Below are 25203 nucleotides of genomic sequence, written 5' to 3'. Positions count from 1 at the left end.
AAAATAATATTTTCTCATGTTGCTTATGACCTTTCCCCCAACTAACCTCAGATTGTGCCCCCTTGTTCTTGTGTTCACTTTCCTATTAAAAACACTTCCCTCCTGGACCTTATTTAACCCTTTAACATATTTAAATGTTTCGATCACGTCCCACGTTTTCCTTCTGTCCTCCAGACTATACAGATTGAGTTCATTAAGTCTTTCCTGATATGTTTTATTCTTAAGACCTTCCACCATTCCTGTAGCCCGTCTTTGGACCCGTTCAATTTTGTCAATATCTTTTTGTAGGTGAGGTCTCCAGAACTTTTTTCAACATCTTTTTCAACTTATTATAAAGTATCTAAAAACCTGGATTAATCAAAACCTGAATGGTGGAAAGCAATATACATGGGTTCATCCGATGGTGATGAATGATGAATAATTTGGAATGTAATAGCAGCAAATAGTAAAAAAACATGAAATCATAAAATAGGAAGATTGATTGCCCAACTGTAATTTTATAACTGAATTCTTAGCTAATGGTTCAACACTAAACAGGAAGTAAGGCTACAATGTGTGACCTCCCCTTGATTGCTTAATGCATTCATGGATAATGCTTGAAATTATTATTACAGTTGTGTATTTTGGGGACATGAATATATGTGCACTTTTGTGTGGACAAATGATTTCCAAGAAATATGAGAATATACAATACAATAAGAACTATAGCTCTAAACACTTTATCATGGGATAGGCAAAGTTGACTCTTCTATGACATATGAACTTCAACTCCCAGAATTCCTGAGCTCATTCCTGCCAACCCCTGTGATAGAGGAATTCTGGGACTTGAAGTCCACATGTCAAAGAAGAGCCATCTTTGCCTACCCCTGCTCTATCAGAGCCAAGGTGGTGCAGTGGTTAGAATGCAATACTGCAGGCTACTTCTGCTGACTGCAATTTGGCAGTTCGAATCTCATTATGCTCAAGATTGGCTCAGCCTTCCATCCTTCTGAGGTCAGTAAAATGAGGACCCAGATTGCTGGGGGTGATGTGTGAAACTGTGAAGCGATATCTAAGAGCTATTACTTATCAGAAAAAAAGTACTTACATTTGACAACAAAAATAAACAATTGTAAATTATTCAGAAAAGGCAAAAAATATATGAATTTGCATGTTTGTTAAATAGAGAGAAACTGACAAATTTTAAGATGAACAAATGTTGGGAAAAAACACTAGTATATGATCTATTATGAGAATGTCTATTGAAAAATATAAAATGGATGCATATTAATGTAGATTTCTGCCTACATTTTACACGGAAATGAAAATTGAATATGTCAGAAGGGAAGCAGCAAGATGAGATTTTAGTTCTTAATACAGTCAAGAATCAATCAGTGCTGAAAGGATGAATCAAATATAAGAGAGAAATCTCTAGGAAAAATGCACACTGAAATACTTTGGTCATGTAGGAGAAATTAATAGGGGTCACGTTACTAATTTAACAAATGCAATTTCACTTATCAACTGTGGGAAGAAAAGTAGTAAAATGGGGCAAAATGTCCCATGTCATTTGGCGGGACCCAGGAGAAGAGCCTTCTCTGTGGTGGCCCCGACCCTCTGGAACCAGCTCCCCCAGGAGATCAGAACTGCCCCCACCCTCCTTGCCTTTTGTAAAGTTCTTAAGACCCATCTCTGCCGTCAGGCATGGGGGAACTGAGACATCTCCCCTGGGCCTATACAGTTTATACATGGTATGTTTGTGTGTATGTTTGCTTTTAATAATGGGGTTTTTAGCGTTTTTTAAATTATTAGATTTGTTCTTACATTGTTCTTGTTATTGTTGTGAGCCGCCCCAAGTCTATGGAGAGGGGCGGCATACAAATCTAAATAATAATAATAATAATAATAATAATAATAATAATAATAATAATTTAAAAAAAATTCACTAAACAAATGTCTCACTTAGCAACTACCTGTACTTTTCTTGCGATGCCTTCATTTCTCCATTTCTTACACCTTTTCTAAATTTGGCATTAGGTTGGTTAATCCAAGAGGAAACAGCAAGCTGGATATGTATATAAAAAACTATGTAGATTCATCAGAGACAAAGTTATCAATCTCTTAATCTCCTCTGATTTGAAATTATTTCTTCGCAGCTTAAAAGTAGATCTTTTACCTATCACTAGCTGTCTGATATCCCTCTGAAATTAGAATTACAATGAACTGAATTGAATATTCTTGATGTACCACTGTAACCACAAACATTTCTTCCCAATAGAGGCAAATAATTCTTTATGAGAATTAAGCCCAGTGAAGCCCACGTCCAACAGAGTTTTCTTTCCCCCAACCTGCAGTCTCTTACTTTACATCCTTTTGAATTCATGGAGTCAATGGTTCGACGAATGGCAGGATTTGGAGGTTCTATCAGCTCCACCTGTGTGCGCACATTCAATTCCAGGTAAGGTCCAATTAGGAAGTAATTCTCTCCCCATTCATCCAGTGTAATCTTGGCTTTCGTTTGGATAACAGTGAAGATCCCACCAACTAAAAGAAGAAAGAAAAAGGTATTTGTTTTCTCCTTGCATGCTGGTAAATAAGCACCTACCTTAGTCAAGAAGTTTTAGAGCATTGCAGACTTACTGTATTACAGCTTAGCTGGGTGGGGAATACTGAACATAGAACATAAGAAGAGCCATGCTGAATCAGGCCAAAGCCCATTGAGTCCAGCATTCTGTGTCACACAGTGGCCCACCAATTGTCCATGGGGATCTTGAGTAGAAAGAGAAGGCAAAACCCTCCCTTTCCCCTGACCCCCAACAAATTGTACTCAAGGGAATCCTTCCTGACTCAACCAACATAGAGGCGGCACTTGGACATCCGTTTCAGTAACCACCGATACACTTGGCAGCCATGAATCTGTCTAATCCTGCCTTGAAGCTATCAAGGCTGACAGCTGTCACAACCTCTTCTGGAAGTGAATTTCATAAACCAACGACCCTCTGGGTGAAGAAATATTTCCCTTGATTTGTCCTCACTTTCTTACCTATGAGCTTAAGGGAGTGCCCCCTCGTCCTAGTATTGGGTGATAGAGAAAATAATTTTTCTCTATCCACCTTTTCTATCCCAGGCATGATTTTATACACTTCTATCAAGACGGCGTTGCAACCTGGTTTCATAAGGGACGTGCTCCATTTCCTTGATCATACTTGTTGCCCTTTTTTGCACCTTTCCCAGTTCCATTATATCCTTCTTGAGGTGAGGTGACCAGAACTTTACACAGTACTCCAAGTGTGGTCTCACCATCGATTTGTACAGAAGCAATACAACATGTACTGACTTATTTTGCCCCGATATGCATAGCCTTGCACTTCTGGAAGCTGAAGCCCATTGAGGAATGGAGTGGAGTGGAGTAGTAGGGTGTAAAGTAGAGAGTAGAGTAGAGTACAATAGAATAGAATTAGAAATAGAATAGGAGTCATTCTGACTGTAGAATTTGAAACAATTTATGTCCAGGATGTGAGGAGTCTGTATATATTTTCACAACCCTCTTTTTGACTCATGCAGTATACAGGTCCTCAATGGAAGGCTCGTTGGTAGCAATTATTTTTTCTGCAGTTTTAATTATCCGTTGAAGTCTGAGTTTGTTTTGCTTGGTTGCAGAGCCAACCCAGACAGTTATGGAGGTGCAAATGACAGATGAATAGAACATAACAGACCAGAATAGAACAAAATAGAATTCTTTACTGGCCCAGTGCGATTGGACACCCAAGGAATTTGTCTTCGATGCATAGGCAAAAGTTTCCAAAAGATGGGAAAATTTACTCTAATAAATTTATTAATTTATTAATGCAATTTATTCTTCTATATTGTATGGATGTGCTTACTCATCCCCAATATGTGACAAGCAATATAAACCTGTTTAAAATCTAAGAATGTAGAAATTTCAGTAACTGATCAGTCTATGCCCACTTGACTCTAAAGGTGAAATTGATTGTGGCTCCAGGACAGACAAAATAGCATATAGTTTTTTCATACAGTCCCTCTTAAATTACTGGAGATTTTGATAATGCAATGTTTTAAACCAGGGCTAGGCAAAGTTGGTTCTTCTATGACTTGTGTCAGTCGAGGTGACTGGGCCCTTCCTTGTCCATCAGTCTCAGAGGAGTTTGACCTGGTGACCCCTGATGAAGTGGACAAGGTCATTGGAGCTGTGAGTTCTGCCACCTGTTTACCGGACCCGTGTTCCTCTTGGCTGGTTTCGGCCAGCAGAGGTGACACGGAACTGGGTCCAGGAGATTGTCAACGCTTCTTTGAGGAGGGGGTCCTTTCCGGCTCCCTACAAGGAGGCACTTGTGCACCCCCTCCTCAAGAAGCCTTCCCTGGACCCAGCCATACTTAACAACTATTGTCCAGGCTCCAACCTTCCTTTTATAGGGAAAGTTGTCGAGAAGGTAGTGTCGCTCCAGCTCCAGCGGGCCTTGGAAGAAGCTGATTATCTAGGCCCTCAACAGTCAGGATTCAGGCCTGGCTACAGCACAAAAACTGCTTTGGTCACGCTGATGGATGATCTCTGGCAGGCCCGGGAAAGAGGCTTGTCCTCTATCCTGGTGCTTCTTGACCTCTCAGCGGCTTTCGATACCATCGACCATGGTATCCTTCTGCGTGGGCTGGAGGGGTTGGGAGTGGGAGGCACTGTTTTATAGTGGTTCTCCGCCTACCTCTCCGGTCGGTCACTGTGGGTATTAGTGGGGGGTCAGAGGTTGACCTCTAGCTCTCTCCCTTGTGGGGTGCCTCAGGGGTCAGTGCTCTCCCCCTTACTATTTAACATCTACATGAAACCGCTGGATGAAATCATCCAAGGGCATGGGGTGAGGTATCATCAATATGCTGATGATACCCAGTTATACATCTCCACCCCGTGTCCAGTCGGTGAAGCAGTGGAAGTGATGTACCGGTGCCTGGAGGCTTTTTGGATCTGGATAAGTGTCAACAGACTCAAACTCAACCCTGAGAAGATGGAGTGGCTGTGGGTTTTGCCTCTCAAGGACAATTCCATCTAACCGTCCATTATCCCGGGGGGAGGGGAATCGCTGACCCACTCAGAGAGGTTTCGTAACTTGGGCGTCTTCCTCGATCCACAGCTAACATTAGAGCACCATCTTTCGGCTGTGGCGAGGAGGGCATTTGCACAGGTCCATCTAGTGCACCAGTTGTGACCCTATTTGGACAGGGAGTCATTGCTCACAGTCACTCATGCTCTCATCACGTCGAGGTTCGACTACAGCAATGCTCTCTACATGGGGCTACCTCTGAAGAGTGTTCAGAAACTTCACATTGTGCAGAATGCGGCCGCAAGAGCAATTGTGGAGCTTCCTAGATTCGCCCATGTTTCGTCAACACTCTGTGGCTTGCATTGGCTGCCGATTAGTTTCCGGTCACAATTCAAAGTGTTGGTAATGACCTGTAAAGCCTACATGGCATCGGACCAGAATACCTTCGGAACTGTCTTCTGCTGCACGAATCCCAGCGGATGATTAGGTCTCACAGAGTTGGCCTTCTCCGGGTCCCGTTGACTAAGCAATGTCATCTGGCGGAACCTAGGGGAAGAGCCTTCTCTGTGGTGGCCCCGCCCCTCTGGAATCAACTCCCCCCAGAGATTAGAACCACCCCCACACTGCTTGCCTTTCATAAGTTACTGAAGACCCACCTATGTCGCCAGGTATGAGGTAATTGAGATATCCCCAGTCTAAGATAGTTTATGTATGGCATGACTGAGTTGTATGGTTTTAATGATATCGGGTTTTAGATGTTTTTAAGTATTGGATTTGTCACGTTGTTTGTCACTGTTGTGAGCCACTCTGAGTCTTCAGAGAGGGGCAGCATACAAATCTAATTAATAATAATAATAATTATTATTATTATTATTATTATTATTATTATTATTATCATCATCATCATCATCATCATCATCATCATACTAGCTCTGGAATTGAAGTCCATATGTCATAGAAGAGCCAGCTTTGCCTATCCCTAAACCATGCTGCTGAGGAATGCTGGGAATTGTAGTCACCCACATACCAGGTGAAGATCAAGGTAAACTGATCAAAGCTGAATTACAGCATTCTCAACAATCTAACTATGGCTTTAAAAGTAACTTTGATTAATGCATGGAAAATTGGCCTGTTGTTGGCTATTGGCCCCAGTGGTTGTTTCAGTAACTGAAATGAACTATATTTAGAGAACTTCTAAAAACAATTTGGAAGTTGCATGTAATTTGCACAGATCATTGATGACTCTTTGTGTTTGCATCCCATTTTTATCCCATTGTATTGAGGGGTATTTGTCAAAATCTCTGCTGGTAGTCTACTTCCAGATTCCTTTTAAAAGGCTTTCTATTTCTATGAACTGCAGAAAAAACAATTGCTGCCAACCGGCCTTCCACTGAGGACCACCTGTACATTGCACAAGTCAAAAAGAGGGCGCGGAAAATATTTACAGACCCCTCGCATCCCGGATACAAACTGTTTCAACTCCTACCCTCAAAATGTCGCTACAGAGCACTGCACACCAAGACAACTAGACACAACAACAGTTTTTCCCCAAACACCATCACTCTACTAAACAAATAATTCTCTCGACACTGTCAGATTTTTTTACTAAATCTGCACTTCTATTTCTACTAGTTTTTCTCATCATTCCTATCATTCTTTTCCTCCCACTTAGGACTGTATGACTGTAACTTGTTGCTTGTATCCTAAGATTTTTATTAATATTGTTTCTTCATTGTTTATTTGACCCCTATGACAATCATTAAACGTTGTACCAAAGGATTCATGACAAATGTATCTTTTTCTTCTATGTACACTGAGAGCATATGCACCAAGACAAATTCCTTGTGTGTCCAATCAAACTTGGCCAATAAAATTCTATTCTATTCTAGTCTCCCCAAATAAGCAAAGTGGTAGAGACTATCGAGGGGATTGATTTGGTCTTTTAGTGACTTATGACAATCAATCCAGGAGGTGACAGGCGGGTGGACTCTGGTGGTGACTAATGTTTCCCCACAGGAAGGGGTGGTGCCCCAGCACTTTAAAGAACCCTCTTCTTAAGAATCCATCACGGGACTCCACCCAGTTCAATAATTTCTGACCCTATTCCAATCTTCCCTTTTTGGGGGAAGGTTGTTCAGGGCCACTCTAGATGTTTCTGGATGAAATGGATTATCTCAATCACTACCAGTCAGGATTCAGGCCTAGATTTGGGACAGAAAATACATTGGTCGTACTTTTCTGGTAGGAGCAGGATGGGGGCAGTGTATCCATCCTTGCTCTACGTCTCGGCGGCTTTCGATACCATCCACCATGGTATTCTGCTGGGGCGGCTTCAGGGAAAGGGAGTGGGTGGCCTTGTGCTATCCTGGTTCACTTCCTTCCGCTGCGGCCGCACTCAGTCAGTAGGAGGGGAGAGAGCCAGCCAGGGGGAACGAAACTCAGTGAGGTAGCAAAAATGGAGCTCCACCCCAGAGAACCCAATTTGCACTGAAAGATGTTGAAAGAAAATGCAGGACATCCTGCATAAGCCACGCCCACAGTGTGGTAGTAAAAAATTTGGCAGCCCTTCACTGGATCCAGCCCTTGGCCACTACTTTAAGGGGTTCTGCAGGGCTTGGCTCTCTCTCCTCTCCTGTTCAACATTTATATGAAGCCACTGGGTGAGATGACCCATCACCATGGATTGAGGTATCATAAATATGCTGATGATACTCAGCTGTATATCTCAGCCCGTCACCTCAGAGTCTCTCTTTTTTTTTTAGGCCCTAAAGTTTTGGATTTTTTTATTCCCCTCACCTCACCTTCTTCCTTTGGCAACGACTGTCCTCCTCCTCCTCTTCCTCCTCCCACCCAAATTCTGAGCTTTTATTTCTTTCCTAATGGGTTTGCATGCATTATTTGCTTTTACATTGATTCCTATGGGGAAAGTTGCTTCTACTTAAGAACTTTTCTACTTAAGAACCTGGTCACAGAACAAATTAAGTTCTTAAGTAGCGGTACCACTGTACTTCACCAGAAAGCAAAAATTAAATGGTATGGTCAAAGTAAAACTCTTTATGTTCCATTCCCCGAAACAAGCCATAGTTTTGTCCTATCTGCACCCCAGATGGATTATGGAAGCAGGCAGATGGATTATGGAAGCAGGCAGGCTATTATCAATCATACCAAGCGATTACATCATAAGCAACTGTGTCCTCTTCGCCGACGATGTAAAACTCTTCAACACCACCGATAACACAACTACTCTCCAAAAAGACCTTGACGCTGTTTCTGAGTGGTCTAACACATGGCAACTCCAAATCTCAACTAGCAAATGCTCTGTCCTACACATTGGGAAGAAGAATCTGAACTCCAAATACGAACTGAATAATCAAATTATCACAGATAATCCCCACTCGGTTAGAGACCTTGGTATACTAATAACAAAATATTTAAGTGCCAAAACCCACTGCAACAATATAGCCAAGAAGGCTTCAAGAGTTGTAAACCTAATCCTATGTAGCTTCTGCTCTGGCAATCTCACACTACTTACCAGAGCTTACAAAACTTTTGCCAGACCCATCCTCAAATACAGCTCATTTATATGCCGCCCCGAGTTTGCGGAGAGGGGCGGCATATAAATCCAATAAATCTAATCTAAATCTAATCATCTGTTTGGAACCCATATCGCATCTCAGACATTAACACCCTTGAAAATGTCCAAAGATACTTCACCAGAAGAGCCCTTCACTCCTCCACTCGAAACAGAATACCCTACGAGACTAGACTTTCAATCCTGGGCCTAGAAAGTTTAGAACTAAGACGCCTTAAACAATATCTAAGTATTGCCCACAAGATCATATGCTGCAACATCCTGCCAGTCAGCGACTACTTCAGCTTCAACCACAACAACACAAGAGCACACAACAGATTTAAACTTAATATTAACCGCTCCAAACTTGACTGTAAAAAATATGACTTCAGTAACTGAGTTGTTGAAGCGTGGAACTCATTACCGGACTCCATAGTGTCATCCCTAAACCTCCAACACTTTACCCTTAGATTATCTACGGTTGACATATCCAGATTCCTAAGAGGTCAGTAAGGGGCGAGTACAAGTGCACTAGAGTGCCTTCCGTCCCCTGTCCTATTGCTCTCCTATATCTCTTCTTCTATTCTTTCATTGATATGTTCTATTAATATACCTTCTTTTCTATTAGTATTTCTTAGATATATTTTACTATGAGTATCTCCTCTATAACCTTCATCATGTATTTTACTATGTGTATACAGTATAGATATACGCCCACTAAAACCCTCATTGTGTATTGGACAAAATAAACAAATAAAATAAAATAAAATTGCTGCAAGAGGAATTGAGTTCTTAGCTCTTTGTCTCTCTCTCTCCCTCCGACTGTCTCTCTGTGCATCTTATGCTATACAACTCAGCCAAAAGACCTTTCTTCATATATTCAATCTCCTCTAAGTGGTTGGACTCCAGCTCCCTTCCTGGGAAGCAGGCAACCCCAGTCATCACTTACAAACCACTATATTTACTTTACTCTCAAGGACCCTGACTCCCTCGACTAAATTCTCCTCCCCTCTTGAGGAGCCTAAGAATCTTGGCTCTTTGCTTCCTCTTCCAAACAGAGAGTTTTACAGGAAAAGCAATAAAAACACCCACATGAATATTCTATGAGGGGAAGAGTGATTAGGAAATAGCAATGCAGAACACAAGGACCTGAAACGTCGCAATGAAACCAAACAGAGCTTGGACTGTGCCTAGAGATGAAGGTCTAAGAATCATGAATAAACAGTAATGTCTTATTGCTGAGGAACTGTGTGCATTTAGAAAGATTTTTCCAAATAATCGTTAAAGCGGCAGTTCCAGCTTGCATGCCACATATGTATGTATGTATGTATGTATGTATGTATGTATGTACACTGCTCAAAAAATAATAATAAAGGGAAGACTTAAACAACACAATATAACTCCAAGTAAATCAAACTTCTGTGAAATCAAACTGTCCACTTAGGAAGCAGCACTGATAGACAATCAATTTCACAAAGTGTTAAATGAGAATATTGCATTCATTCAGATCTAGGATGTGTTATTTGAGTGTTCCCTTTATTTATTTTGACAATATGTGTGTGTGTGTGTGTGTATTCTTCTGTCATATATATATATATATATATATATATATATATATATATATATATATATATATACACATATTGATAGAAGAAACCCACACACATATATAAGTATGCATCACATATTTTTGTTGAATATTTAAAATTAAGGGAGACTAGGATAGCGCTATTTCGGCCTTGTTCTGGCCAACAGAAAAAACATATATATAAAACTATCCTAGTCTCCCTTAATTTTAAATATTCATCAAAAATATGTGAAGGGATTGGATACTGTAGCCTAGAGGTTAATTCTCTGCCTTACAAGGCAAAGGTTGCAGTGGGTATGGCTAGCCGATGAGGCTAAAATAAGGCCGAAATAGATCTATCCTAGTCTCCCTTAATTTTCAAATTCAGCAAAAAAACATGTGATATATATTCATCCAGCTGATAAAGGAAACTCCACTATAGTAATGAACACAGCAGAATACAAAGAAAAAATGACAAATCTACTAAAAAACCCAGCCTACAAACTCCTAAGCACAGATCCTACCACCTACCTAGAAAAAACCACCAAATCTAAAATCAAGGCCTCTCCCATCAGCGAAGAAATCCAGCAAAAAATCATCCCCAGAGAAAAATCTTCCATATGTCCAAAACTCTATGGCCTTCCAAAAATACACAAAGAAGGAATACCTCTCAGGCCAATAGTCAGTTCTATAGGCTCCCCTCTACAAAACCTTGCCAAATTTTTAGCCAAATACCTTCAACCATATACAGAAACTATTACCTCATATGTTCAAAATTCATCCCACTTTATACAAATAATTAAAAAACAAAACCTACAACCCGATGACCTACTTGTAAGTTTCGATGTCGTGTCCCTGTTCACACAAATACCTATTACAGAAGCCTTGACAGCTATCCAAGACAAACACAAACCCCCCAAATATATCCTAGACCTTACCAACCACTGCCTGACCAATACATACTTCATCTATAATGAACAAAGATATAAACAAATAGAGGGAGCCCCCATGGGATCACCTCTATCACCTGTCATAGCCAACCTCTATATGGAATATTTCGAAAATAATGCTTTAGAGCAAGCCAAATACAAACCCAAACTTTGGCTGAGATATGTTGATGATACCTTTGTAATTTGGCCACATGGTAAAGAAAAACTAGACAATTTCCTCACTCATCTCAACAGCCTACACCCCAAAATACAGTTTACTATGGAAACAGAAATCAATGATCAACTTCCCTTTCTAGATGTACTGGTCTATAAAAAACCCAATGGCAGCCTAGGACATACTATCTACCAAAAGAAAACCCATACCAACCGTTATCTAAATGCACACTCACACCACCACCCCGCACAAATCACCTCAGTGGCCAAAACCCTCATCACCAGAACCAAACGCTTAGCTGACCATGAGCACTTAAAAACTGAATTGAACAAACTCAAAGATGTACTAATTTCTAATGGATTCAAAGAGAAAACAATAACAAACCTAATCAATAAAGAGACACCCCCCAAAAAACAAGATCAAGAACAGGACAATGGCACCACCATCCTTCCTTACATCAAAGGCACCACGGATAAAATTAGTAAAATTCTACAAAAACATAACATCAAAACCTCATTTTGCACTAACCAAAAAATATCTAATATCCTAAGGAGCCCCAAAGATAAAATCCAATTAGAATACCAAGGAATCTATGAAATCCCTTGCAAAACATGTGCAGCCACATACATTGGACAAACTAACCGAAGAGTGAGCCAGCGCATGGCACAACATATGAATGCAGTCAAGAAACAGGAGAAGACCTCCTCCCTTGTCCAGCACATTAAAAGAACAGGGCACGAAATTGACTTTGAAAAAACTAAATTACTCCACAAAACAGAGAATTTATATAAAAGAATCTCTCTAGAAGCTATCGAAATTGAAAAGAGATCCTTTTGTTTAAATAAAAGGGATGATACCTCGCGCCTGCCAGAGATTTGGAAACCAGCCTTAAACAAAATAAACACTTCATTATAATCAATATGTCAATCCTTTAATTATTATGATTTTAGAATTTTATATTTGGAAATCAGACTTAAACAAAACACTTCATAATCTTCATGCCATTCCTTCTATAACCATGATTACACCAACCAATCAGATCACGGAAGCATAGTCACCCAATCTATTTGCTACATTCAAAGCAAATCTCCACCCCCACACTACATGCTAAGAAGAAATGTCAGTTGCTAATATTCATTTGCAAAAACACAAAGATTGGAACTCCAGCCTGATGATGGTGAATGGGATTTCACCGAAACGTCGCATAGACATGCAAAACATTACACAGGGCAAAACCCGAACTCAGAACAATCTACATATATATATATATATATATATATATATATATATATATATAAATAATTTTCAAATTCAGCAAAAATATGTTACATCCATCTATCTATCTATCTATCTATCTATCTATCTCCACTTCTCCTGGAATGTAACAGTCATCATGCTATTTGGGAAACTTAAGAATTGAGATCATATTTCTAGAGCATATTTAGACCGGGGAAAACTTCATTAATGGATTCAATTGATTCTCTTTGTGAGCTCTTTCATTTATCATAGCAGAACAGCTAGAAAGAAAATGGGCTTTTTGCAGTGGAAAATGAAAAATAAAACCTTTTCCACAGGCACAATCCTTTAACCTTGATATTTTCTCGATGGAATGGCAGTCCACAGCTTCTGAAATCTTTTTTCTGGGTCCCTAAAAAACTCTCCTAAATGTATCATTTAAAATAAATATCCTGTAACTCTCCTGAGGAAAAAAAATCAATAATATCTTAAGTTAACCCAAATCCCTAATAGCAGATTGCTCTCCTAATTTTTTATTATTGTATTGTTTTTATTGTAGCAAGCCGCCCCAAGTCCTATGGGATTGGGCAGCAACAAGTCGAATAAATAATCTAAGTAATTAAATTACCCACATAGCAACCCTAAACTGCCTTCTAAAAAGGTTAAGCAAGGCTCCCAATTAGTACGTTACTAATTCACTTTGTAACAAAAAGTAAGCACATGGCTGAAAAACAATCATATCTTGCTTCCTGGTTGTCTCACTACGCGCTACTTCCTCTGTTGGTTTGGTATGTACTAGGTTTTATGTTGTAAGCAACACAAGGCAGGAACTCGCCCTCTCAAAGTCCATAAGATGTCAAACACTATTAACAGCACAACAATGAGGAAGAACAGATTAGCTTAACACATACTCTGCTAGAGAGAGCTTCTCTGAAGATAGGCACCAGCAGGAGTCCGAAAGCTCAGAAGACAAAACCCGCTGGGCCTGGTGATTGTTGGATTCTGCAACATTATCCTGGGATATGTACATCTGCCTTCATTTGTAAGACCAGATTCAGAGACCTTTCCTGAGCTTCTGCCCTCAAACATCAGAAACTCATTATCCTCAAAGGAAACAATTCTTTCCTCCAGACAAATTGATCTTTCACTTTGGATACTATCCTTCAAGATTTATGAGACCTTTATCTGGATTGATCTAGATAAAACATTCATCAATAATCCAGCTTTTGCCGCCATATTTCCTTGGCTGGAACTGCAATATGCTCAAGTCCTCTGACTTTACAGGAATGTGGGCACAAAATTACGGAAGTTCTTTCAAGAACTCAGGGAAAGTTGAAATACACTCATTAAAAAAGAAAAATTCTTATTTATTTAAATTGATGTAGCGCTTTTCACTACTCCTGTCCTTAGGAGCAAATAAATGACCTATAAAGCCCTTCATGGCACCGGATCAGATTACCTCAGGGACCGCCTTCTGCTGCACGAATCCCAGCGACCAGTTAGGTCCCACAGAGTGGATCTTCTCCGGGTCCCGTCAACTAAAGAATGTCGCTTGGCGGGACCCAGGGGAAGAGCCTTCTCTGTGGCAGCCCCGGCCCTCTGGAACCAACTCCCCCCAAAGATTAGAATTGCCCCTACCCTCCTTGCCTTTCGTAAGCTGCTTAAAACCCACCTCTGCCGTCAGGCATGAGGGAATTGAGACCCTCTTCCACCTAGGCCTTTACAATTCTATGCATGGTATGTATATATGTATGTTTGGTTTTTTATTAATGGGTTTTTAATTGTTTCTAACATCAGACTACTATTGTACACTGCTTTATTGTTGCTGTTAGCCGCCCCGAGTCTCCGGAGAGGGGCGGCATACAAATCCAATCAATCAATCAATCAATCAATAAATAAATAAATAAATAAATGAGATTGTTGGGAATGCTGGTGACAAACAGAAAGCAATTTCTGGTGGTGGTGGTGGGGAAAATAAGAAAAAAAAACCTTTGCGAAATGGGAATACCATTCCTACAATGGAAAAAGTTATCCTGCATATTCTTTTTTATTTATTTTTTTTATTATTATTTATTTATTGGATTTGTATGCCGCCCCTCTCCGTAGACTCGGGGCGGCTAACAACAGTAATAAAAAACAGCATGTAAATCCAATACTAAAACAATTAAAAAACCCTTATTGTAAAACCAAACATACATACAAACAAACAAACAAACAAACAAACATACCATGCATACATTGTAAAGGCCCAGGGGGAAAGAATATCTCAGTTCCCCCATGCCTGATGGCAGATGTGGGTTTTAAGGAGCTTACGAAAGGCTCCTCTTTTTCCCAAAAATGAATATTGTCCAATAATCACCATCCAAATAAATTGTACAGGTTCCATAATCCGTATCCTTTAAGCTTTGGATGACAAATGTTACCAGAAACCCTCCAAAAGGATAGTCTTCAATGTTTCCTTCAACTATCAAGCAATTATCCCACCAGCTCCAGCTAGCATTCCTATCTCACATTAATTACATGATATGCTTTTCTAAGGCATTTTAGAACAAGGTAATGAAGGCCTCACACACAGACATGACAGAGCATTGCCTTTCTCTCTCTCTCTATAGCTCTAGGCCAAGTCTCATCTTGGAGCTGCAGTCAATTGTCAACTAAAGGTCCAAAAAGAGGGGAAATGGGTAACAAATTGAACTCTGCCCCAGTTCTCTCCTGGGTGCCTGCATCACACCCTCAGGATTTAGTATTCCTACATTCCATGATAAACATAATCTATGCCGAATGTATTTGCAATCTGTTCAGAAGATCCAGGCTTCTCCAAGAAATATTTTTGCCTGAAGCAAAAAAAAACCCCCAACCACAAAACCCTATGCTTCTTTATTCTTACTTACTTGGATATAAGTGATGAGAGTTCTGTAAAATGATCACAGGGCAAAGAACAGAGGTAGGCCACAAAATATGCAGGCAGTAGCCTTATCTGAGGGAATAGCTCACAACTGAGGCATCTACCTTGTCCAGAGGTATCAAATTCCTCTTTAGTAACAAAATGATGTCACCCATTGACAAGGAAAAAGGCAATTCCTGTTGTAAATTCAGGAAAAGGCCCTAAGTTTTAAAAAAAACTATAGGAAAAATCACTTTGGGGGGAAAGATCACAGTCAGTTTGTTGGGAAGACAAAGGAAATGTAAGAAATAAAGGGGCGAAAAGCTTGACCAGCAGAATCTCACACTGTAGAATTTTGTTGAAAACACAAGTGGTTGACTAAAATATTTTTCTGATATAGTCATTCCTGGTGAATTCCCTGATAAAATATATGAAGTAAAACATGGCATTTAAAAATCTAATAAGTGTATATAGTATGCGTTTACATATAGGTATGTACATTCATATAAAGACTTAAAAGCCAATTCTCTTTTGCAAAAATGACAGTACAAATTCCATTTGTATTGGCTTGGAAGTGAAAGCCACTGCATTTAGCAGGAGTCACTAACATTAAACAGATTCTAGTTTACAACTGTTATCCACCAGGTTCCCCACATGCACCAACAATTTTGTACGTTTGTTGCTGCTTGTCTTAGGTATGAAACTAGGTGGGTGACATAGGCAGCTAGGCCAGTCATTCTTTCAGCCCTAGGACAAAAGCAATAGTAAATCACTTTCAAAAAAGTTGCCAAGTAAACTGCAAGGGCTTATGCAGGTAATCACCATGAATCAAGATTTACTCAAAGAGGCGAAAGCCTCTTTTTGCTGGTATTGACAATTAGAACCAGAGAATCCTGGTTTTCCTACAACCTGCATATGTTTGGTGACTGGTAGAATCACCTATTCTAGAGAATTTAGTAAAATAATCCAGGTAGAATCATCTTTAATACATTTTTTAAAAATCATTATATGGCTGGAGTGGTAGGGAAGATTCTGCTTACTAGCCATCGGCTGTTCAAAGTAGTTATCCTGGTCTGAGTATCTAAACAGGGATGCAATTTCTCAAGGAATGAATAACATTTCAAAAGGTTTATTATGCAGGGGAGGTTGTGGCGGTGGTGGTGGGTTTTATGTATAGATATATTATTGAGTACACAACAAGAATATGCACAGAAGATGATCAAAATTCAAGCCAGGCTAAGAGATCTTTAATTAGCTTCAAAAGTAGTTATTCATAAAGCAAGCTCATGCGAATAGCTTTATAGTAACATTGATAGATATTCAGATTTACAGGGAATCCTTATCTTTTTTTGAATAATATAGTGCTCGTCTGGTTGTTTGACAGAGTCACGTTACTACAGGGAAAGTAAGCCTGCAACATTGTCCTTGGGATCTCAGTGCTTTAAATTTCCAGATGTATAGCGGCTGATTCCAGAATCAGCCTTTCTTCTCAATGAACACACAGTGACAGCAACTTGCTGAGCTGGACTCCACAGGAAATGTTCACTATAATAGGATACTGTCATCTCAGTCAGCACTAACCCACATATGAAAGATTTAGAGGTCTCCAAACTTGGCAATGAAAGATTTAGAGGTCTCCAAACTTGGCAACTTTAAGACTTCTGGACTTCAACTCCCAGAATTCCCCAGCCAGCTATGTTGGTTTGTAGAATTCTGGGAGTTGAAGTCCACAAGTCTTAAAGTTGCCAAGTTTGAAGACTTCTACCCTAAGGGGTCTCCTCAAGTGCTTAGCATTGTTGCTTGGAAGGTACTGCAATGTTACATAAACTTCCTTTCCCCCTAAATGAGTGGTTTTTTAAAAATACTTTAACATTCAGCATGCCAATCCATCATTTTTAAAGAGAGCCAGACAACCTGTTTCCCAAATGAGTTGCCCACATACTGGTTGATTAGGCCTTATCCTTTACTACCTGATTAACTAAGAGTCTTCGACCAGCAATCAGATAAATCTTCATTCCTACAGATCTCCAATTTAAAACAGTTCTTTTAGTGATATTCAAAGTTACAATGACACCGAAAAAAGTGACTTGTGGTCTTTTTTTACACTTATAATCATTGCAGTATCCCCATAATTACACAATCAAAATTTGGACTTTTGAAAACTGGTTCATATTTACAACTGTTGTCACCTGGAGTCAGGTGATTCTCTTTTGCAACCGTCTGACCAAAAGTGAATTTGGAAGCCAGGTTACTAACCATGTTACTAACTTAACCATGTTACTAACTTAACAAATGCAATGATTCTCTTAACAACTGTGGCAAGAGGACTCCTAAAATAGGGCAAACTCAATTAGCAACATAAATGTTGGGCTCAATTGTGGCTGTAACTTGAGGTCTATCTGTATAGACTCCATTCTGGTCTTCTTTCAATACTGCTTGTTATTATACTGTATATAAATATGTTGGGTGTTGCAATACAGAAGCTAATAATTTAAGTTTAAGACTGTACTTTTAAGAGACAGTTGCTGGTTGGCCATAACAGGGAGCCAACGATGTTCCCCTTGGGGGAGTTTATACTAGAGAGATTTATATTTGCTGTGTGTATATTTTGCTGTGTGCAATAACCTCTTTTGTAAACCATTATTGGGATTATATGTGTATGATATTGGACCATTGTTTATTTTCCTGTTTGTATATAATAATATTGTTCTATTTTGTACTAAGTCTGATTCATTGACTGACTAACCCACATTGCTACATTAACTCTACTTAAAGTTTGTTGAAGATTTATTATATTACCTAGACATTCTAACACTGCTCATATTTTGGGTTGCAAATAGCTGTGTGGAACCTGCTTCCAGCCACATTCCCATAAGAAATTCAGGCCTCCCAATTCCCAAAAACTCTCCTCCACCAGCTTCGGAAACCCCTAAGATTTCCCCTAAGATCTTCTTTAAAAATAGTCGTCACATACCTTTATTGGCTACCTCCCAAGCCACTTCGAAAAGAATGGCATTATCAAGGTCAAGTTCATCTTCCCAGTCCTCCAACCCAGAGAGGGAGGTCACGGACATGCTGTGGGGCAGCGGCATGGCCTCAAGAGGATGAAAGCAAGGACAAGAGGACCTTGGGGGGGGGTTAGGGAGGGGGTTTTAAGGTCTAACCTGGAGAAAGAGAAAGGAAGATGTGGTCAAAAGACAGGCCAACATCTGCTCAGTTGGCATTTTAGAGTTTCTCTATACAGTATCTTAGTTCCCAGTATTACCTAAACTCCCCCCCAATCCACAATAAATATGTCATATGTCTGTCTTGCAACCTTGCCCAGCCGGCTGCCGGCCTACCTTGTTCTAAACCATTATAAGTCCAAAAAAAAAAAAATTCTCCCTCTGGCTCTTCTGATCTTTGAGATGCTTGTCTTTTAGTCTGGAGTAGCAGCAACAGCTGAAGGAAGAAACAGGGTAGGTAAGATAGTGGCAGGGTGGTGGCGTTGAGGGGGAAAGTTGCAACAGATTTTATGTCCTGGCAAGAGACGCAGCCAGGAAAGAAGAATGCTAAATCATTTAAAAGCAACTCTTTTTAAGACAATGGGCTAAAAAGAAACGGCGGCGTCCTTCCCATCCCCGTTTGACACACTGGGTCCCTTATTTGGAATGGGTGACCGTGCAAAGGAAAGAACAGACAAACTAAGTTCCTTTAAGGGGCTGTAGAGGAAGCAGGAGCGGGAGGAGGAGGGGGGGAATCTCAGATTTGGGGAGGCAAAATTTGTGCCTCCCGGGGTGCGGTGGGGGTTTGAGATGGAGCTACACTAATGACAACGAAGGGGGAAATCAAGGTTTGCAAGAGGAGCTTTGAAGCCACTCAGCCCCGTGAGAAACCGGGGATGCAGGAAGGAGACGGGAATGAATTAAAAAGGTCGCGTGCGTTATAAAACAAGCCACCATTCCTTGGGCCTTTAAAGGCATGGAGGGACCCGGACCTCTTGGCAAAGTCTTGGGGAAGCCCGCTCGCACTTACCTCTCGGGAGCCGAAGTCTAAGGACTCAAAATCCCCCCCACCCAGCTCCAACGCTAAGACTACGCAGACCCCCCCCTGAAGCCACGCCCAGGAGGTTGTCCCAAGGACTTAAAGGAGAAACGTCACGAGGACGTGCGGGGCGGGGGCGGGAAATTGAGGCTTCCTGGAAATTGCTTTAGGTAGAAAGGAACTTAAAGGGAGCCCAGTTTTTTTTTTAAAGCAGGTGGGATATAAATGATCTCGAGGTAAAAAGGATGGTAGATGGGAAGTACAGGTGGTCCTTGATTTACAGCGGTTCACTTAGTCATCAAAGTTACAACAGCAATGCATGTGCATAAGTGCACTACCGTGCCTCCTGTCCCGTCCTATTGTCTTTCCTGTATCTCATATATCATATCTACTATTCTTCTATTCTATTCTTCTGATACTACTCTCACAATATCCTTCTATTCTCTAATTCAGTGTTTCCCAACCTTGGCAACTTGAAGATATTTGGACTTCAACTTCCAGAACAGATGCTGGCTGGGGAATTCTGGGAGTTGAAGTCCAGGTATCTTCAAGTTGCAAAGGTTGGGAAACACTGCTCTAATTGATATATTCTATTCCTAAATTTTCACTTCTATTCTTTCTCTAATATATTTTACTCGAGTATAACCTTCATTGTGTATTGTTGTGCATTGGAGAAAATAGATGGATGGATGGATGGATATATTAGATAGATAGATAGATAGATAGATAGATAGATAGATAGATAGATAGATAGATAGATAGATAGATAGATAGATAGATAGATAAGTAAGTGACATGGGACCATTTTCCACCCTGATGTCTGTTGTATCACTTTTGCTTTACTTTTGGGGTACTTGAGAACGGACTTGCAATAATGACACTTGCAAGTGTGTGTGTGTGTGTGTCATGAGATCCCCTTTTGCCATCTTCTGATGATTGATTGATTGGATTTATATGCTGCCTCTCTCCGGAGACTTGGGGTGGCTTACAACATATAAAAAAGAACAATGCAATACAATACATTAAATCCAATCTAATTCCTTCTTTTAAAAATAAATATTTTTATTGATTTTATAATATAAAAAACCACTCACACAACATATAATATACTACTCGCCATATATCGTCTTACCTTGTCCCATCATCCCATCAGCTGTTGCAAATCAGTTTCATTAATCAAATTCATTCTTTTATCCATAATCTCAAATTGAATGTGGTCCGCCATGCACCTATACCAATTTCGTATTATCCATTTTGTTGCGTCCTTCCAACCCAAGACTATTACCGCCTGAGCGCTTACTATTGCTGCTTGTTTTATTTCTCTGAATTCTCCCATCTCACTACTTTTAACTAATACTGCCATTTCCTTAGCAATTATCCATCTTATATTTAATGTCCTATTAATATCCTCTTGCACTTTTTGCCAAAAATTCTGCACTACCGGGCATCCCCAAAACATATGCATAAACACTCCTTTATCTTGGCACCCATGCCACAAACACATTTAACATTCTGCTGAAAGTATGCGAGTTGAACGGGTATGTAATACCACTAATGTAATATTTTCCTTCTCCTTTCCCTAACTCTTGTATTCTTAGTTTTCCTTATAGTCTCTACTATATTTTTCATCTCTTGCGCCTCTACCTATATCTCATTTTGCCACCATTTAGTCAATCCTTGGATCACATCCCCGTCTGACTGCACTAACATCTTATATATATTGCTTGCTTGCGCCTTTATACCCTCCCTTTTTTGTTATTATTTTCTCTAACTCTATCTCCTCCCTAAATAGTGCTTCTTTATTCTCCCTTTCATTCAGATATTTACATATTGCATTTGTTTGTAGCCATCTTCCCTTAACCAACCACCATTCTATACGATTTCTACTTGGCCTCCCATCCTTCTCACATAATTGTTCTATCTTAGTTTTCCCTCTTCCCTTCAATTCTCCTATAACCCTATTTAAATTTGTTCCATTATCTCTATTTATTACATATAACGATGACAGTTTTGATTTATATAATCCTATTTTCCCCTGCCATTTTTTCCAAATTTCCATAGCCTCTTTCATGGGACCTATTAAATCTAAGTCGCTCCTATTCCACTTTATAAAAATTAATTCTCTATTCTTCATCACATTTATCTGTTTTTCCAGTTTCACCCATTTATTTTTGAATAATTGCAGCTCCATTAATCTTTCAATTTGAAATGCTTCCCTATACAACTCCAAACAAGGAATTCCTCATCCACCCTCTTTTTTCATTCGCTATTAACCACTTTTTCCTTATTCTTGGTCTCTTATCTTCTTCAACCCAATAATTCAGTTTTGCATCTCACTCTCTAAACTTGGATGCTGATAGCCCCCCTGACAGTACCTGAAACAGGTACATCATTTTGGGAACTATCATCATTTTCAAGGCTCTTATTTTAGAGATTCTCCTTAGCTTTTTCTCTTTCCAGCCCCTCATGTTTCAGCATTTTCCTCCACATTAATCTATAATTCACCTCCTCGGTTTTCGCTGGGTTTCTCAATAACCAAATTCCCAGATATTTAATTTTCTTTAATCCTAACTTCAACCCTGATTCTTTTCTAATTTCTATCTGCTCTCTCAGACCTGTATTTAAACACATAATCTCTGATTTTCCCATATTAACTGACAATCCTGATTCCTGTTTAAACTCTTGTAAAATATTTCTTATACCTTTGATCATTTCCATCAGAGTCTGGGTCAATATAATTGCATCGTCTGCAAATAAGTTTAGTTTCATTTCTAATTCCCCTATTTTATATCCTACCCAAGTGTTATCTTGTCTTATCTTATTAGCTAATGTCTCTATTGCTAATACAAATAACTTTGGAGATAAAGGACATCCCTGCTTGGTGCAATTTTGTATTTTAATTTTCTGCATTCTTTGTCCATTCATCCCTATATACGCTTCATTCCCTTTATAAATCTCTTTTATAATTTCGCAAAATTTGTCCCCCATATTTAATTCCTTACATAGTTGTATAAATAGCTATGGTTAACTTTATCAAAAGCTTTATAAACATCTAATTTCAAAATTCCCAATTTCCTCTTAGTAATGGTAGCATGGTGCATCACATTTATTACATTTCTAATTGGTTCACTTATTTTCCTTCCCTTCACAAATCAATATTGATCCTCTTCAATTATTTTTGGTAAAATATTTTCGAGTCTATTTGCCAATATCTTCATAAATATTTTATAATCTTGATTTGCCAAGCTGATAGGATGATAGGACCCAGGCTCTCTTAAATCTCCATCGATCTTCGGGATGGTAACAATCTGTGAAAGCTTCCATGTCTGCAGGATATCATGAGTTAACAAAATATTATTAAACAGTTTCCCCAAATGCGTCAACAATTCATTCATATAAGTTTTATAAAATTCCCCTGTAAACCCATCCGAGCTCAGTGCTTTGGCTTGTTTTAACCCTTTAATTACTCTAGCAATTTCATTTTGTGTAATTTCTGCATTCAATATTTCTTTATCTTCTTCACTTACTATTTTCCCAACGTTACTGGCTCCTCTTTATACAACTCCTCATAATATTTTCTCATTATCTTCTCTAGCTGCTCTTTACCATATCTAACCTCTCCACAAGGGTCTCTCAGTGCTAATATACATGATTTTTCTTTCCTCTTCTTCAAATATCTTGTCATTTGCTGCATTGATTTTGTCCCCCAGCTCAATATTTTTTGTTGCATCATCATTCTCATCTTGTTCCATTGGATCTCGTTGTACACCATCAATTGTTTCCTTTTCAATTTCAATAAACTATTCCAATCCGTACTCTTAGTTAATCTCAGCTGCTCTTGTGTCAAATCTGTTTCCCTTATCTTCATTTCCCTTTCTCTACCCCACCTCTTTCTAATATCTGCTTCCATATATATACATTGTCCCCTCACATGGGCCTTACATGCATCCCACACAATTGATTGTTTAATATCATCCACATCGTTAATTCTAAAATATTCACATAACTCTGTCTGCAATTTACCTTTATCTTGTTCACTAGCAGTTACAACTGCATTATATCTCCAAATACATTGATTGCATTCCTGACCTATTTCCAATTTTGCCAAAAGTGGGGCATGATCTGACAACCAAATACTTTTAAAATCTACTTTTTTAACTTGTATATTGCCCACCCTGTTCATTAATATATAGTCAATGCAACTAAATGTATGATATCTTGCTGAATAGTAAGTACCTCTATTTGGCATATCTGCATGGAGACCCACCATATTAAGTCTATTTAAATGTAACATCCTACTATTTCCGATCCCATTTGTTAATTGCATATTAAAATCTCCTGTCAAAAACGTTGTGCCCTCCATAAAGTTATCCAACTTCCTCTTTGTATTTATTATAAATTGTTTTGTTTTCGCACTTGGAGCATAAATTTCTGCCAGTGTCAACTTCTTTTGATTAATTTTCCCTTTAACAAACAACCACCACCCTTCTCTATCTTTCTGAACTCCAACCTCTTCAAATGAAACCCTCTGATGAATAAGAATCGTCGTACCTCTACTATTTTGCATTCCTCGAGATTCATATACTAATTTCCCATTTCTATCATTAATCAATTTATCCCTTCCTCCCTGTCTTTTATGTGTTTCTGTCAAAATCATAATATCCACCTTATTTTGCTTAGCCATCCTCAATATCCTGTAACGTTTCAAATCTGATCCCAAACCATTCACATTTAAAATCATTATATTACACTCACTCATAACATACAAAAATAACTCTTTCCCCCTCTTGTTTTGCTCTTAGTTTACTTATTTTCCCCTTCCTTATCCCAGTCACCCCCCCCAAAGTGCCTCCCCCTGTGCTCCCCCCACCTTGTCCCTGTGCTCCCCCCACCTTGTCCAGTCATGAGGCACTTCTCCTGTTTGCGTTCCCACACTGCTGAGCTCCACTTTCAACCACTTTTAAATATAATTAGAGAGAAAAATTCCCCTCCCACCCTCCTTTATTCACTTGAATAATACCGTCTTTTACTTTTTTAACTTCCTTTACCTTTTTCCCAACAAGAATAAAAGTTAACACTACATTCCAGAAACATCTCTGGGGTGTGTGTGACAAAATCACTTCTTCGCTTTCTTCTCACACTGGGCTCTTGTTTTTCTCGGCTCCCTTGTGATGACCTCCACCTGCCCCGTTAATTCCTTCAGCTGTTCCTCCCTTTGCCTTTCCTCCTCATCTGGGGTACTGCGACCGCTGAAATAATCTTCTCCTCCTTCTGCTCCATTTGGCTCTTCAACTGCTACATTCTCCCCTCCTTCTGCTCCTTGTGGTTCGCTTTCTTCAAACCCAATACCCAATTGATTGAATAGTGCCTTTCCCTCCTCCAGTGATCGTGTTCTAAACATCTTATTTTCTTGGAACACCAAAATGGCAGCTGGAAAACCCCAAGTAAACTTTTTTCCACTTTGATATAGATGGCTTGAAATTGGGCGTAAGGCAGCTCTCGCTCTCAAAGCATCCCAAGAGAGATCTCTCAGAACTCTTATCTCATTTCCATCTTGCTTAAGGCCGGCACAGCTTTTCAAATACTTGTAGATGATCTCAGCTTTTTTCTTGATGGCCAAGGCCATAACAATGTCCCTTTGCCTCTCCCGGTTTCTACATGGGACGGCCCAATGGACACGTAAAATATCATCAGAAACAACCTGGGTACCCTGCGCTTTCATCCAACCAAGGATTGCTTCAGTTAATTTCAAGCCTGAAGCAAAATCTGGTCTAAAACCACGCAGACG

At 39.5% G+C, this 25203-nt stretch overlaps 1 protein-coding gene across 2 annotated transcripts in view; it reads right to left on the bottom strand.

Annotated features, from left to right (window-relative positions):
* Positions 1–19532, bottom strand: part of GYS1 (glycogen synthase 1) — a 61068-nt gene extending 41536 nt beyond the window's left edge. For both annotated transcript variants that reach the window (XR_011560589.1, XM_070767277.1), the window contains exons 1-3: positions 19407–19532; positions 18367–18556; positions 2342–2523 (exon numbers count right to left, since the gene is read on the bottom strand). Coding sequence is in view for 1 of the 2 variants with exons in the window: in XM_070767277.1 (XP_070623378.1) it covers positions 2342–2523; positions 18367–18484 (300 nt within the window). In the remaining variant the exon portion in view is untranslated. The remainder of the gene's footprint in view (positions 1–2341; positions 2524–18366; positions 18557–19406) is intronic.
* Positions 19533–25203: the final 5671 nt, after the last annotated feature.

This window comes from Erythrolamprus reginae, chromosome Z (assembly GCF_031021105.1).
Source record: "Erythrolamprus reginae isolate rEryReg1 chromosome Z, rEryReg1.hap1, whole genome shotgun sequence".
Lineage (NCBI taxonomy): Eukaryota > Metazoa > Chordata > Lepidosauria > Squamata > Dipsadidae > Erythrolamprus > Erythrolamprus reginae.
Note: the sequence above shows the minus strand (reverse complement) of the source record. Positions and strands in the feature narration are given on the sequence as shown.